This window comes from Lithobates pipiens, unplaced genomic scaffold (genome assembly GCF_037356315.1).
Source record: "Lithobates pipiens isolate NorthernLeopardFrog02 unplaced genomic scaffold, aLitPip1_a1.2 Scaffold_27, whole genome shotgun sequence".
NCBI classification, from domain to species: Eukaryota; Metazoa; Chordata; class Amphibia; order Anura; family Ranidae; genus Lithobates; species Lithobates pipiens.
Genome location: NW_027507788.1, coordinates 154,857,786 through 154,874,694, shown reverse-complemented (window position 1 = coordinate 154,874,694; position 16,909 = coordinate 154,857,786). Strand labels below are relative to the sequence as shown.

The 16,909-nt window shown below is 44.1% G+C and overlaps 1 protein-coding gene across 1 annotated transcript; it reads left to right on the top strand.

The window, feature by feature from the left end:
• The first annotated feature begins 10,554 nt into the window (after nt 1-10,554).
• On the top strand, nt 10,555-15,102 carry LOC143934254 (nicotinamide N-methyltransferase-like). Its single transcript, XM_077457707.1, has 2 exons — nt 10,555-10,838; nt 14,410-15,102. The coding sequence occupies exons 1-2, from the start codon at nt 10,687-10,689 to the stop codon at nt 14,828-14,830; spliced, it is 573 nt and encodes a 190-aa protein (XP_077313833.1). The 5' UTR covers nt 10,555-10,686; the 3' UTR covers nt 14,831-15,102.
• The last annotated feature ends 1,807 nt before the right edge of the window (nt 15,103-16,909 follow it).

Below are 16,909 nucleotides of genomic sequence, written 5' to 3'. Positions count from 1 at the left end.
AGAACGAATGTGATTCGCACCGCACTGCAGTGCAAATCACATCCGATCTCTGTGCGATTCGAGTTCAGCCATTCGCCGCACCCGCCGCACCCGCCACACCCGCCGCACCCGCCGCAAATTCGCACGGGACCCTTTTTTTGGCCCGCAGCAGAATCGGATCGCATGGGTGTTCACACCATGCGATCCGAGTTTGCAGATCGCACTGCGATATGCGAACTGATCTGGGGGTGTCAGTAACATTTCACTGACACTCCCAGCAGTTCGCATAGGGCAGTGTGAACTGCCGCCGGGAGGCATGCGATGCGGGAACCCGCCGCGGATTCGCGGCGTTTCCGCATCGCTCCAGTGTGAACCCAGCCTAATAAGCGATCATTTTTCTGATCGCCGTATTAGTGTCACAGGTGACGCTAGTTAGGCAGGTAGGTATTTAGGTTCGCCGCAGCTTTTTATAGCGCTAGGGACCCCCATATACTACCGCATAAAGCCCCCTGATTGCCCCCTAGTTAACCCTTTCACCAGTGATCACCATATAACTGTTACAGGTGACGCTGGTTGGTTAGTTATTTTTTTATAGTTTCAGGGCACCCGCCATTTATTACCTAATAAAGGTTTAACCCCCTGATCACCCGGCAGGTGTCATTTGTGACTAATAACTGTTAGGGCAGTTAGGGTTAGCCCCCTTTAGTTCTAAGGTACCCCCCTAACCCCCCCAATAAAGGTTTAACCCCGTGATCACCCCCCGTCGCCAGTGTCACTAAGGCTGGGTTCACATTGCAGCGGTTTATGAGAACGGATGTGATTCGCACCGCACTGCAGTGCAAATCACATCCGATCTCTGTGCGATTCGAGTTCAGCTATACAGATAGTATGGCTGAATTCGTGTCGCACCCGCCGCAAACTCGCACGGGACCCTTTTTTTGGTCCGCAGCAGAATCGGATCGCATGGGTGTTCACACCATGCGATCCAAGTTTGCAGATCGCACTGCGATATGCGAACTGATCTGGGGGTGTCATTAACATTTCACTGACACTCCCAGCAGTTCGCATAGGGCAGTGTGAACTGCCGCCGGGAGGCATGCGATGCGGGAACCCGCCGCGCATTCGTGGCGTTCCCGCATCGCTCCAGTGTGAACCCAGCCTAATAAGCGATCGTTTTTCTGATCGCTGTATTAGTGTCACAGGTGACGCTAGTTAGGCAGGTAGGTATTTAGGTTCGCCGCAGCTTTTTATAGCGCCAGGGACCCCCATATACTACCGCATAAAGCCCCCTGATTGCCCCCTAGTTAACCCTTTCACCAGTGATCACCATATAACTGTTACAGGTGACGCTGGTTGGTTAGTTATTTTTTTATAGTTTCAGGGCACCCGCCATTTATTACCTAGTCTCACTAGTGTACCCCTAAATTTAGGGGTGTCTACTTTCTAAAATGGGGTCATTTGGGGGGGGGGGGTTTGTGCCATCTTGGCATTTTATGGCCTTCAAAACTGTAACGCCCTTAGAAAGCCTGAAGGCGGTGCTTGGTTTTTGGGGCCCCGTACGCGGCTAGGCTCCCAAAAAGTCCCACATATGTGGTATCCCCGTACTCAGGAGAAGCAGCAGAATTTATTTTGGGGTGTCATTTCACATATGCCCATGGCATGCGTGAGCAATATATCATTTAGTGACAACTTTGTGAAAAAAAAAAAAAGTTTGTAATTTTCCCGCAACTTGTGGCAAAATATAAAATATTCCATGGACTCAACATGCCTCTCAGCAAATAGCTTGGGGTGTCTACTTTCTAAAATGGGGTCATTTGTGGGGGTTTTGTGCCATCTTGGCATTTTATGGCCTTCAAAACTGTAATAGGTAGTGAGAAGTGAACTCAAAAAATTACGCCCTTAGAAAGCCTGAAGGCGGTGCTTGGTTTTCGGGGCCCCGTACGCGGCTAGGCTCCCAAAAAGTCCCACATATGTGGTATCCCCGTACTCAGGAGAAGCAGCAGAATTTATTTTGGGGTGTCATTTCACATATGCCCATGGCATGCATGAGCAATATATCATTTAGTGACAACTTTGTGAAAAAAAAAAAAAAAAAAAAAAAGTTTGTAATTTTCCCGCAACTTGTGGCAAAATATAAAATATTCCATGGACTCAACATGCCTCTCAGCAAATAGCTTGGGGTGTCTACTTTCTAAAATGGGGTCATTTGTGGGGGTTTTGTGCCATCTTGGCATTTTATGGCCTTCAAAACTGTAATAGGTAGTGAGGCGTGAAATCAAAAATTGACGCCCTTAGAAAGCCTGAAGGCGGTGCTTGGTTTTCGGGGCCCTGTACGCGGCTAGGCTCCCAAAAAGTCCCACATATGTGGTATCCCCGTACTCAGGAGAAGCAGCAGAATTTATTTTGGGGTGTCATTTCACATACGCCCATAGCATGTGTGAGCAATATATCATTTAGTGACAACTTTGTGTAAAAAAAAAAAAAAAATTTTTTTTTTGTCATTATTCAATCGCTTGAGGCAAAAAAATAAAATATTCAATGGGCTCAACATGCCTCTTATCAATTTCCTTAGGGGGTCTACTTTCCAAAATGGGGTCATTTGGGGGGGTTTTGTACTGCCCTGTCATTTTAGCACCTCAAGAAATGAGATAGGCAGTCGTAAACTAAAAGCTGCGTAAATTCCAGAAAACGTACCTTAGTTTGTAGATGTGACAACTTTTGCGCAAACCAATAAATATACAATTATTGACTTTTTTTTTACCAAAGACATGTGGCTGAATACATTTTGTCCTAAATGTATGACTAAAATTGAGTTTATTGGATTTTTCTAATAACAAAAAGTAGAAAATATCATTTTTTTTCAAAATTTGCGGTCTTTTTACGTTTATATCGCAAAAAATAAAAATCGCAGAGGCAATCAAATACCATCAAAAGAAAGCTCTATTTGTGGGAAGAAAAGGACGCAAATTTTGTTTGGGTACAACATTGCATGACCGCGCAATTACCAGTTAAAGCAGCGCAGTGCCAAAGTGTAAAAAGACCTCTGGTCATTTACCAGCAAAATGGTCCGGTCTGAAAGTGGTTAACAACAATCTGTGAATAAATGAACTACAGGTCCTGTCTTCCACTGCAGCAAATGGAATTGTAGTTTCAATGGATCGTGAATGTGCTGATAAGCATGCTTGTAGTCCATTCACATTGCCTACAACTCTATAACGGAAAGACCATTCAAAGGTACTAGAATCAGACCTGCAGGCAGTGTGTGCAGAAGCCTGGCATTGGACCTGCAATCCACTTCTGATCCAGGCGGACTTGGGAGCGGGTACCTGTCAAAAGCAAATCCCCCGCCCCGAAAAAAATTAAGTGCCAAATGTGGCGGGGAGGGCGGGTTATTTGATTATCTGGTTTTGACAGGTACAAACAATTTACATTTGACAGGTTTCATATGAATTGGTAGACTTTTCCTCTCTTACCATGGGATTTGATGAATGATAATGACACTTTCCAGCATGTAAAGGGTAAATAACATCTACAACAAATATGCAAGGCTTCTCATCGGGGCCACCATCAGGGGTGTACAGGCATTACAAATGTAGGGGGTCGGGTGTCCTTAGGGGTCCGGTTGGCCAGGGCTCGCTTCCCCCAACAGCAAACAGCAGAACCGCTCCAGAAGTTAGGACACATTGACTTGACTTCTTCCAATAGCAACACCCCACCACCATGGCTGCAGCCGCAAGTCACACACCTTTACTTCTGAGAGATAACACATCCCCCCGCCCCCCCAGCTGATGCGCGCCACTGCAGAGTATTCTTCTGCACACAGACTGATACACAGCAGGTGATTGCGTCCTGCTGAGGAGGAGCCTGATGGCTGCTGCTGGTTTACTAAACTGTGATTTGTCAGGTCGGCAGGGGGGTGGCCAGCTCGTCACATGGACACAGGACACAGCAATAACAGGTGCCATGAGGATTGATCCAAGATTGCTGCACGGAGGGTAAAGCTGGCCACACACTTAAGCTGGCCATACACCTATAGATTACCTGCAGATTTTCTATGATTAGATGGAAAAAGTGGGAGATTCCTCCATCCACACAGTTTAGCGAACATGGAGAAATCTGTTGCACTTTTTCCATCTAACCATAGAAAATCTGCAGATAATCTATAGGTGTATGGCCAGCATAAGTCTCAAAAATGTAATGTGGTATAATTGAGTTACATTGTGAAAATGGATGACTCTGTGTGCATATGAGAGTTACATTTTGGAGAGCCTCTTCACTATGTAACTCTCATCCCCACACAGAGTCATCCATTTTCACAACTCATTCACAGTTTTGCAACATTTGACCTATTAAAGCGGTAGTAAACCCGCTATTTTTTTTTTTTTTTTTTAACACCTGCAAAGCAAAAGGCATAATGAGCTAGTATGCACCGCATACTAGCTCATTATGAAATACTTACCTTAGAACGAGGCCCCGACATCTGGCACGATCCACGCCGAGGGAGCTGACATGCTCCCTCGGCGTTTCTTCCGGGTATCGCGGCTCCGGCGCTGTGAGTGGCTGGAGCCGCGATATCTTCACTCCCGCGCATGCGCGCGGGAGATTTCATTCCGGCCGGCCGGACACTGCCGGATTTTCAGGCCGAGAATCCCCTCGTGCGCATGCGCCGCTGCAGTCAGCGGCGCATACCGAGGGGAATATCTCCTAAACCGTAAAGGTTTAGGAGATATTTTTTTTACCTACAGGTAAGCCTTATTATAGGCTTTCCTGTAGGTAAAAGTTAAAAAAAAAGAGTATACAACCGCTTTAAGTGGTAACTGGTGCATCAGTAGTGGTGGGTTGTTTTTTTTTTTTTTTAATGCAGATCTAAGCATTAAATTAATTATTAGAGGCATTTTCTCATGCCTTTTTCTATTACCCACATTACATAAGACCTAACCAGATATATGAGGTAGCTTTATTTCTGTTCACCATTTCATTAGTTGTTTTATGATGGAATTTTTTCAAAACCGCATTTGCACTTTTCTTAGTTTGAGTAAATTGCTTCGACTATTTTTGATTCTTTTTCTTTTTTTGTGTTAAATGCTTTGCTATCCAGAAATTATTGTGACTTTACCTAAAGCTTTGCTGTATTTTACTAAGTTAGCACCAGTTTTTTACTCTTTAATTAGCAATGAAATAAATGAACGTTTCATGAGGTTGCAATCATTACACATCTGCAAACATTTGCAGACACGTATTTACAGCTTGATTTTAATACAAGTCTTTTTATGCATAGTACATTAGGGATGTATACACTATGTTTGTTTAAATTGCAGACAATTAATTTATTTGTTTTAAGGTATTTATATAGCGCCGTCCATTTACACAGAATTTGACTTATACATTCACATCAGTCCCTGCCCTCAAGGAACTTACACTCTAAGGTCCCTAACGCACATTCATACACTGAGCAAAATTTCAAACGCAGCAGTTTTGTGTTTGCCCCTATTTATCATGAGCTCAACGCAAAGATCTACGACTTTTTCTATGTACACAAAAGACCTATTTCTCTCAAATATTGTTCACAAATCTGTCTAAATCTGTGTTAGTGAGCACCTCTCCTTTGCCAAGATAATCCATCCACCTCACAGGTGTGGCATATCAAGATGCTGATTAGACAGCATGATTATTGCACAGATGTGCTCTAGGCTGGCCACAATAAAAGGCCAATCTAAAATGTGCAGTTTTATCACAAAGCACAATACCACAGATGTCAAGTTTTGAGGGAGCGTGCATTTGGCATGCTGACTGCAGGAATGTCCACCAGAGCTGTTGCCCTTGAATTGAATGTTCATTTCTCTACCATAAGCCATCTCCAATGGCGTTTCAGGCCGCGTACACACGCGGGGACTGTTCGCTCAACTTTGTCCGCTGAACAGTGTTTCGGCGGACAGTCCGCTCGTGTGTGGGCTTTCAGCGGACAGTTTCAGCGGACAGTCTGCTGAACAAAGTTTTTCGGAAATTCCGAAAAACTGTCCGCTGAAACTTTGTTTCAGCGAACAGTCCCCTCGTGTGTAGGCTTGTTCGTCAAACTAAGTTCTGCGCATGCTCAGAAAGGATTTACACGCCGAAGTTTGCATTGCAGTGTATAGGATGTCGTTTTCTAGTCCCGTCGTACGTGCCGTTCACGTCATCGCGCACGGTTTCAGCGGACTGTTCGTTCGTCGTGTGTGGCCAAGTCCGTCCATGCTAATTTTGAGCGGACTGTCCGCTGAAACTGTTTGACGGACAAAGTTGAGCGAACAGTCCCCGCGTGTGTACGCGGCCTCAGAGAATTCGGCAGTACATCCGACTGGCCTCACAACTGAAGACCACATGTAACCACAGCAGCCCAGGACCTCCACATCCAGCATCTTCACCTCCAAGATTTTCTGAGATCAGCCACCCGGACAGCTACTGCATTAATCGGTTTGCATAACCAAAGAATTTCTGTACAAACTGCCAGATACCATTTCAGGGAAGCTCATCTGCATGCTCGTCGTCATCACCGGGGTCTCGACCTGACTGCAGATTGTCGTCTTAACCGACTTGAGTGGGCAAATGCTCACATTCGATGGTGTCTGGCACTTTGGAGAGGTGTTCTCTTCATGCATGAATCCCGTTTTTCACTGTACAGAGTAGATGGTAGACAGTGTGTATGGCGTTGTGTGGGTGAGCGGTTTGCTGATGTCAGCGTTGTGGATCGAGTGACCCATGGTGGCGGTGGGGTTATGATATTGGCAGGCATATGCTATGGACAACAAACACAGGTGCATTTTATTGATGCCATTTTGAATGCACAGAGATACCATGACAAGATCCTGAGGCCCATTGTTGTGCCATTCATCCACGACCATCGCCTCATGTTGCAGCATGATAATGTACGGCCCCATGTTGCAAGGATCTGTACACAATTCCTGAAATCATCCCAGTTCTAGCATGGCCAGCATACTCACCGGTCATGTCACCCATTGAGCATGTTTGGGATGCTCTGGATCAGCATATATGACAGCGTGTTCCAGTTTCTGCCAATGTCCAGCAACTTTGAACAGCCATTGAAGAGGAACATTCTACAAGCCACAATCAACAACCTGATCAACTCCATGCGAAGGAGATGTGCTGCACTGCGTGAGGCAGATGGTGGTCACACCAGATATTGACTGGTCTTTGGACCCCCCCCCCCCCGACCCCCCTAATACAGTAAAACTGCAAATTTTAGGGTCCTTTCACATGGACGTGTCCGTGTACGGGCACCGCTTTGCTCAATGCTCAATTTTTCGGATCGGAGAGGGTCGGATGTCAGCGGACATGTCACCACTGACATCCGTTGCTCCATAGAGGTCTATGGAAAAAGACTGACAGGAGGACCTGAACGGTCCATCCATGTGAAAGAGGCCTTAGAGTGGCCTTTTATTGTGGCCAGCCTAAGGCACACCTGTGCAATAATCATGCTGTCTAATCAGCATCTTGATATGCCACATCTGTGAGGTGGATGAATTATCTCAGCAAAGGAGAGGTGCTCACTAACACAGATTTAGACAGATTTGTGAACAATATTTGAGAGAAATAAGCCTTTTTTGTACATAGAAAAAGTTGTGGATCTTTAGACCCCTTTCACACTGAGGCGCTTTGCAAGTGCTATAGCATTAAAAATAGCACCCGAGTGCTTTCACACTGGAGCGGTGCACTGGCAGGGCATCAGAAAATGTCCTGCCAGCAGCTTCTTTGGAGCGCATTAGGATCGGTGAACTCACCGCTTCTAAAGCGCCCCTGCCCATTGAAGACAATGGGGCAGCGCTGCTATACCGCCAGAAAAGCGCCGCTGCAGTGGCATTTTGCGGGCAAATTTAACCCCTTTTCAGGGACTAGCCAGGGTTAAAACCACCCCGCTATATGCCAAATAGTGCCGCTAAAACGACAGTAAAGCAGCGCTAAAAATAGCTCATGATAAACAGCTCATGATAAATAGGGGCAAACACAAAAGTGTTGCGTTTATAATTTTGCTCAGTGTACATACACATATTACATACCTCCCAACTTTCTGCGATGGGAATGAGGGACACCTATTAGAAAAACGTATGTACCTACCACACCCCCTTAACCGCTTGCCGACCAGCCACCGTCATTATACTGCAGCAGGTCAGCATGATCCCGTGAGCCGTCGTAGCTATACGTTGGGTCCTTTAAGCGGAATAGCAGGTGTGCGTATGCCTGCCGCACTGGGGTGCTGATGCTCGAGGCTGAAGGTCGCGATGACCATCGGCCACGAGCGATCGTGGGCACGTGAGGCAGAAAAGGGACATGTGTGTGTAAACACACAAATCCCTGTTCTGTAAGGAGAGACAGATTGTGTGTTCCTAATAGCTGGGAACCATGATCTGTCATTTCCTCTAGGTCAGTCCCCTCCAGTTAGAACACACACAGGGAACACAATTAACCCCTTGATCGCCCCCTTGTGTTAACCACTTACCTGCCAGTGACATTTTTACAGTAATTAGTGAATTTTTATAGAACTGCTCACTGTGTAAATGGCAATGGTCCCAAAAATGTGTCAAAAGTGTCCGATGTGTCCGTCATAATGTCGCAGTCCCGATAAAAAGATCGCCACCATTACTAGTAAAAAATTAAAATGCTATAAATCTATCCCCTATTTTGTAGACGCTATAACTTTTGAGCAAACCAATCAATATACGTGTATTGCGATTTTTTTTTTACCAAAAATATGTAGAAGAATATATATCGGCCTAAACTGAGAAAAAATTATCTTTTAAAAAATAAATCTTCTGGGTCTGAAGTGGTTAAAGGAGAATTATACCAAAAAAATAAAATTGTTAAACCCATAAGTGCTTTTTTTACAACATGGCAACATGCAAACTCCAGGCAGGTAGTGTTGTGGTTGGGATTGGGATTGTCATAGGACAATCTATCCGGAAATATGTACAGCATGTGTATACATCAAAAGAGTACATGAGTATTTACATAACATCAACATCAGATGGACATATTCACAGTGTTTGGGGGTCGCCATGTAATTTCCCATAAATACATAAAAATTGCTACAGCTCATATTAAATTCAATGCAACTAAGGACGGCCATACATGGTGCAAATTTCTTTCTTGCAAAAACAGGTTGCAGGAAAGAAACACTGAGAGTGCTGACAGAGGGAATCAGCAATTGTCTTCTCCCGGTGGGGGGAAGCCATCCCTGCTGGGAGAAGGCAGTGATTATGGCCAGCGGCTATAGCCCCCCCCCCCCCCCATTCACATAGCACACAGGAACAGAGCTGAGGCTGTCAGTCACAGGCTATGTGCTGGAGATTCTTCTCCTGTCACCATTTTCTTCTTGGTGTCAGGAAAACTTTTCAGAAGTTATTTGTACTGATAGTAGAGGAATGAAGCAGCAGACAGAAATTACACTTATTTCTCCGTATTGAGACAAGTACACACTATAGAAGGAAATACATTGTTCATGTTTGTGGTACAGTACAAATACATTATGACTAAACATCTGTATGCTGTATACCAGGGGTGCCCAACCGCTGGCCTCCAATATTGCCTGCCATGTCTTGCTCTGAGATGGCGGGTCGGCAAGCCCAGATTGTGGTTTCCTGACCCACTATCTCTGAGAATTAGTGCGAAGAACGGAGCCTCCTCTAGAGGAGCCGATGCTTTCTGTATAGCGATGGCTCCTTCACAAGCGGAGTGATGCCAAATGTACTCCGCCTGTGACAGGAAGCATCGGCTCTGCTCTCTACTGCAGCTGCATGCTTCTCTTACAATTATGCTCGGGGATGGCAGGTCGGGACACAGGAACTCACAATCTGGGACAGTAGCCACCAGTACCAGCCACCAGTATCAGTACCAGCTGCCAGTATCAGTACCAACCAGCAGTAACAGTACCAACCAATAGTACCAGTACCAACCAGCAGTACCAGCCAACAGTACCAGTACCAACCAGCAGTACCAGTACCAACCAGCAGTACCAGTGCCAGCCATTAGTACCAGTCATCAGTACCGGTACCCACCAGAAGTACCAGTCATCAGTACCAGCCAGCAGTATATACCAGCAGTATCAGTACCAGCCAGAAGTACCCGCCAGCAGAACCACTACCCACCATCTCTACCAGTCATCAGTACCAGCCAGCAGTATAAACCAGCAGTACCAGTACCAGCCAGCAGTACCAGTATCACTACCAGCCACCAGTACCAGTCATCAGTACCAGCCAGCAGTACCAGTACCCACCAGCAGTACCAGCCAGCAGTACCCTTTACCAGTACTAGCAAGCAGTACCAGTAACAGCCAACAGTACCTACCAGCAGTACCAGGCAGCAGTACCAGCACCTGTCAGCAATACCAGCCAGCTGCAGGAATCCTGAGGAAGAAGTGAAGATTGAGGTCAGTTGAGATGCAGGTAAACCGATGTGCGTCAGTACAAAAGAAGCCTTAGGCCCCTTTCACATGATTGGTCCGGTCGGATCTGCCCTTCTGTTTTTCAGACAGACTCAAACTGACTCTCCATTCACCTCTATTGAGCAGCAGATGTAAGCGGACTCGTATCCGTTTACACCTGCCTATCTGCAATCCAATCTCCTTAAAAAAAAACAGAACAGGATCTATCACCTTATGTCTGGGCGGATTGGAGGGCTCTTAGGGTAGAGCAGGTTGCATCCGTGTCTGCTCTACATATGCAGAATGGACACAGACCTGCCATCCGACCGCTACGCTCATTGTGGCCCACGACCGGTTACCAAGTCGATAAAGTGGCCCTCGCTTCTCAAAAGGTTGGGCACCCCTGCTGTATACTAACTACATCTAAGGAAGCTGTTTTTAAAGATAGGTAAGTTATGATTTTTTTATTTTATGTACAGGTGCATCTCATAAAATTAGAAAATCATCAAATTATTTCAGTAATTCAATTTAAAAAGTGAAACTCGTATATTTTATATAGAAGTGTTACTCACAGAGTGATATATTTCAAGCATTTCTTTCTTTTAATTTTGATGATTATGGCTTACAGCGAGTGAAAACCCAAAATCCCTTATCTCAGAAAATTTGAATATTATATAAGACTAATAAAAAAAAAAAAAGGATTTTTAAAACAGAAATGTTGGCTTACTGAAAATTATTTCCATGTACAGTATAGTGTGCACTCAATACTTGGTCAGGGCTCCTTTTGCATGAATTACTGCATCAATGCGGGGCGGCATGGAGGTGAGACTGTGGCACTGCTGAGGTGTTATGGAAGCCCAGGTATCTATGATAGCTTCAGCTCACCTGCATTGTTAGATCTGATGTCTCATCTTCCTCTTGACAATACCCCCATAATTCCGTGCAAAGCAGATTCTCTCTTCTAATATTTCCCCAAAGCCCCCCAACAGGCCTCCTAAAAAAAACAACTGTAAAAAATAATAAAAACATAAAATCATAAAAAACAACACAAAAAGAAAATAATAAAAAAACTACTGACACATCCACACTGTCTATATTTTAGTACATTTTTAAATTTCTACATTTATTTATAAGAATATATATATATATATATATATATATATATATATATATATATATATGTGTATGTATCTCACAGAAGTGAGTACACCCCTCACATTTTTGTAAATATTTTATTTTGTCTTTTAATGTGACAACACTTAGGCTGCTTTCACACTGGGGCGGTATTCAGGCGTTACAGCGCTAAAAATAGCGCCTGTGTAACGCCTGAAAAAAACCGGCCCCTTTAACTCCAGTGTGAAAGCCGGAGGGCTTTCACACTGGAGCGATGCGCTGGCAGGACGGTGAAAAAAGTCCTGCCAGCCGCATCTTTGCAGCGGTGAAGGAGCGGTGTATTCACCGCTCCTAAACCGCTCCTACCCATTGAAATCAATGGGACACCGCGGCAATACCGCCGGCAAAGCGCCGGCAAAGCGCCGCTGCAGCGGCGCTTTGCGGGCGCTTTGCGGGCGGGTTTAACCCCTTTTCGTCCGCTAGCAGGGGTTAAAACCACCCCGCTAGCGCCCGCACACCGCCGCTAAAACGACGGTAAAGCGCCGCTAAAAATAGCGGCGCTTTACCGCCGACGCTGCTCCCGCCCCAGTGTGAAAGCAGCCTTAAGAACTGACACTTTGCTACAATGTAAAGTGTAAAGTAGTAGTGTACAGCTTGTATAACAGTGTAAATTTGCTGTCCCCTCAAAATAACTCAACACACAGCCATTAATGTCTAAACCGCTGGCAACAAAAGTTAGTACACCCCTAAGTGAAAATTTCCAAATTGGGCCCAAAGTGTCGTTAGTTTCCAGTACTGCCTTACATAGTTACATAGTAGGTGAGGTTGAACAAAGTCCATCAAGTCCAACCCATGTTTGTGATTATATGTCAGTATTATATTGTATATCCCTGTATGTTGCGGTCGTTCAGGTGCTTATCTGATAGTTTCTTGAAACTATCGATGCCCCCCGCTGAGACCACTACCTGTGGAAGGGAATTCCACATCCTTGCCGCTCTTACAGTAAAGAACCCTCTTCGTAGTTTGAGGTTAAATCTTGTTTCTTCTAATTTTAATGAGTGGCCACGAGTCTTGTTAAACACGCTTCCGTGAAAATGTTTTATCCCTATTGTGGGGTCACCAGTATGGTATTTGTATATTGAAATCATATCCTCTCTCAAGCGTCTCTGCTCCAGAGAGAATAAGTTCAGTGCTCGCAACCTTTCCTCATAACTAATATCCTCCAGACCCTTTATTAGCTTTGTTGCCCTTCTTTGTACTCGCTCCATTTCCAGTACATCCTTCCCGAGGACTGGTGTCCAGAACTGGACAGCATACTCTAGATGTGGCCGGACCAGGGCCTTAAGACCCCTTTCACACTGCGGCAGTTTTCAGGCATTTTAGCTCTAGAAATATCACCTGTAAAGTGCCTGAAAACTGCCTACTATTCATTGCAATGGGTTCGTATACACCCGGGCGGTGCACTTGCAGGATGTTAGAAAAGGTAGCTGTATATATCGCTGCCAAAATAACCCTGCCCATTGCAATGAATGGGCAGCGATTCGGAAGCACTGCAACACAGGAGTTTTGAACCCCTTTTTTGGGGTTAAAAATGTCCCACTAGCAGTAGAAAAGTAGCGCTAAATTGCAGTATAAGCACCGCTAAAACGAGAAGCGCTTTATGTGTGAAAGGGCTCTAACTCTCTTGGGCATGGAGTTCACCAGAGCTTCATAGGTTGCCACTGGAGTCCTCTTCCACTCCTCCATGACGACAGCCATACAGACCTATTTGATGCAGCGTGCAGCGTATGGTCTGAGCACTGACAGGCTGACCCCCACCCCTTCAACCTCTGCAGCAATGCTGGCAGTACTCTATTCCCAATCTATTTCCCAAAGACAACCTCTGGATATGACGCTGAGCATGTGCACTCAAATTCTTTGGTCAGCCATGGCCTGTTCATAGTGGAACCTGTCCTGTTAAACCGCAGTATGGTCTTGGCCACCGTGCTGCTGCTCAGTTTCAGGGTCTTGGCAATCTTCTTATAGCCTGGGCCTGGATCTGAAAAAAATTCTTTTTTTCAGATCCTCAGAGAGTTCTTTGACATGAGGTGCCATGTTGAACTTCCTGTGACCAGTATGAGAGAGTGAGAGAGATAACACCAAATTTAACACACCTGCTCCCCATTCACACCCGAGACCTTGTAACACTAACGAGTCACATGACACCAGGAGGGAAAATGGCTAATTGGGCCCAAGCTGGACATTTTCACTTAGGGGTGTTCTCACTTTTGTTGCCAGTGGTTTAGACATTAATGGCTGTGTGTTGAGTTATTTTGAGGGGACAGCAAATTTACACTGTTATAGAAGCTGTACACTCACTACTTTACATTGTTGCAAAGTGTCCTTTCTTCAGTGTTGTCACATGAAAACATATCAGATTTACAGGGTAGGAGGGGAAGATGAAAAGGTTAAAAAGAAAAAAATGATCCCACAATCACCCCACCCTTTAGATGTAAGCAGTAATACTGTTTTACATATAGTATGTGGTTCTTGGCTCAGTTCACAAACTATGTACAGTGCAGCTCTGCACCATGTGATTGCTGTGGTGACCACAGCAATCACATGATACAGAGCTGCTAAGATCAGCTCTGTACACAGTGTCTGAACTGGGCTGTCTAATGATAATTCAGTTCACAGCCATTAACAAGTGCAATGGCTGCCAGAGGATAATTTCTAGAGTAACATTTATTAACTTATGATGTTACAATAATAATTCATATTGCTTTCCCATTATCAGTGTTGGATTTAGTGCACACATCTCTCTTTAAAAAACTGAATTGCAATTGTGTCTGGTTGCTTTGATAAAATAAAAATGTCAAAATGGTGATTCTTTTTAGAATATAAGATTCTGATATTCTCAATTCTAGGTCCACAGAGGAGGAGAAGGCAGAGAAGATACGCAGGAAAGTCTCGTTCATGAAGTGTGATGTCACCAAATCCAATCCTCTAGAGCCAAATTCCCTTCCCCTGGCAGACTGTGTGATCATTGCCGGGTGTCTTATCTGTGCTTCCAAGAATGATGAAGAATTTAAAACTGTCCTGAAGAACGTTGTATCTCTGATCAGACCCGGGGGTCATCTAATTATCAATGATTATTTAGGGGCCTCATATTACTTGGTCGGCGAGGCAAAGTTTTCAGTTCTGTCACTTGATGAAAACATTGTGCGAGAGGCGGTGTCTGAGAGCGGATGTGAGATTCAGGAGTTTATGACGTTTACTGATTTACAGTTTCAAGAAGAGGTTTTTAATAGTAACGTTTCGTTTTGTCTTCTTGCCCGCAAACATTAAAGGAGTTGTAAAGCTTATTTTTTTATTTTCTAAATAGGTTCCTTTAAACTAGTGCATTGTTGGTTCACTTACCTTTTCTTTCGATTTCCCTTCTAAATGTTTTTTTCTTTGTTTTCTTTGTCTGAATTTCTCACTTCATGTTACTCCTCAGTAAGCTGTTCAGGAAGCTGTTCTGGCTGACTAAACACCGCTCGGATGATGGTGTGAAGTTTACTGAGGAGAAACAGGAAGTGAGAAACTCAGACAAAGAAAAAAAATATTTAGAAGGGAAATTGAAGGAAAAAGGTAAGTGAACCAACAATGCACTAGCTTAAAGGAACCTATTTAGAAAATAAAAAACAAACCTTTACAACCCCTTTAAAGCCATAGAGAGAATGAATAAAAATAGAGTAAAAATTAACTTTAACACCTTTTTGAAGTCAAAAAGGCATAGCAGGTTCATGCACAGACGTCTATTGAAATCGCCCCCAAAGTCGCCAAAAGTAATGCAGGAACTACTTTTGGAAATTGGTGCGGCGCCACAAAGTCAGTGTCGCACTGATAAGTACAGTCCCGTTGCTGGCAATAGGCTACGATTTGACATGCAATTTGACATGGGGGCTTTGGGTCTGAAGGCACTCCTGGAATCTTGGTATTGAGCTTTTCCATTGCACAGAATACTCTACACACTCTTTTTCCTCCTTTCTTTAAATTTTTATCCTTTTTTTGGGGTGAGGTTTTGCACCCCTGGACTATTGATTTGGGAAATGATTTGATGAGTAGCGGAAATGTTACTATCACAGGGGTGTAGAAGTGATGCTCCTTTATAGGCCTAGATTATCATTGACTAATATTTTTGTTTCACCTATTTGTAACTGTTTTGTATGTATCATCTAAAATCTGTTAATAAAAGTTATTGGAAACAAAAAATTGTGTTTGATAAACGGCTGTGCAAATGTCATGTGACAAAATTGCAACTATAACCATTTTATTCTCCAGGGCTTCTGCTTTCAGAAAATATATAATGTTTAGAAGTTTTAGGTAATTTTCTAGCAAAAAAAAGAAGCAGATTTTAACATGTATGTTATAAATGTCAGAATTGGCCTGGGTAGAAAGTGCAAAGGTAAAGTTGCATACCGTATTGCCAGAAAATACAATTTCTAGTGCTTAGCTATTCCCTCCATAAAAAATTGTCGTTTGTTGCTTGTGTGCTCCTTGATATAATCATTGTCTTTTCCCAGGCTGTTACTGTCTAAATGAATTGTTAAACTGCTCAAGGCATGTTGGTAGGTAATGGGTGAGCCAGGTGTGCCATCTCTAATTAGACAGAAACATTACACCTGGGGCTCTTCCAAGGGTGGCGTTACACTATGTTAGCCAATCACCTGAAGGTAACCATATATTACTCTTTGCGTGACTTTAATTGTCTTGCTTAAGGCTGTAGCTTCAAGAATGTCTGCACACTAGATCAGCAGGAATCTCCAGTTGTACTGCATCAGCTACCATTCAAAGACACTCTGGGGGTTATTTACGAAAGGCAAATCCACTTTGCACTGCAAGTGCACTTTCAAGTGTAGTCGCTCTAAATCTAAGGGGTAGATCTGAAAGGAGTGGAAGCTCTGCTGATTTTATGATCTAATCATGTGCAAGCTAAAATGCTGTTTTTTATTTTCCTTGTATATCCCCCTCGGATCTACAGCGACTTCACTTCCAAGTGCACTTGCAGTGAAAAGTGGATTTTCCTTTAGTAAATAACCCGTTCTGTCTCTCCTCTGCACGACAAAAGGCCGGTTCGGGCGACAGATTTATGTTGGGAACAGATATCACAAAACACTTTCAATGTTATATTTTAGGGACTTTAGTAGGATACATATTACATAAAACAGACAGTTGCAATCACTATGCACCCACTGGGGGAGATGTACTAAAAGTGGAGCACACAGAATCTAGTCTAGTTGTGCATAGTAGCCAATCAGCTTCTAACTTCAGCTTGTTGAATAAGGCTTTTAGAAAAAGGGGCGGTTCATGCAGGTCCGACACGTGCTCTGACTTTGAGAGCACAAGTCACATGACATGTCAACATCAATGATTCCCTTTGAA

Excerpts from the sequence above, each read along its gene's own strand:
- LOC143934254 (XM_077457707.1), top strand. The coding sequence starts at position 10,687 with ATGCAGAATGGACACAGACCTGCCATCCGACCGCTACGCTCATTGTGG. Across the intron at positions 10,839-14,409 it reads GAAGCTGTTTTTAAAGATAG|GTCCACAGAGGAGGAGAAGG; the intron begins GTAAGTTATGAT and ends TCTCAATTCTAG.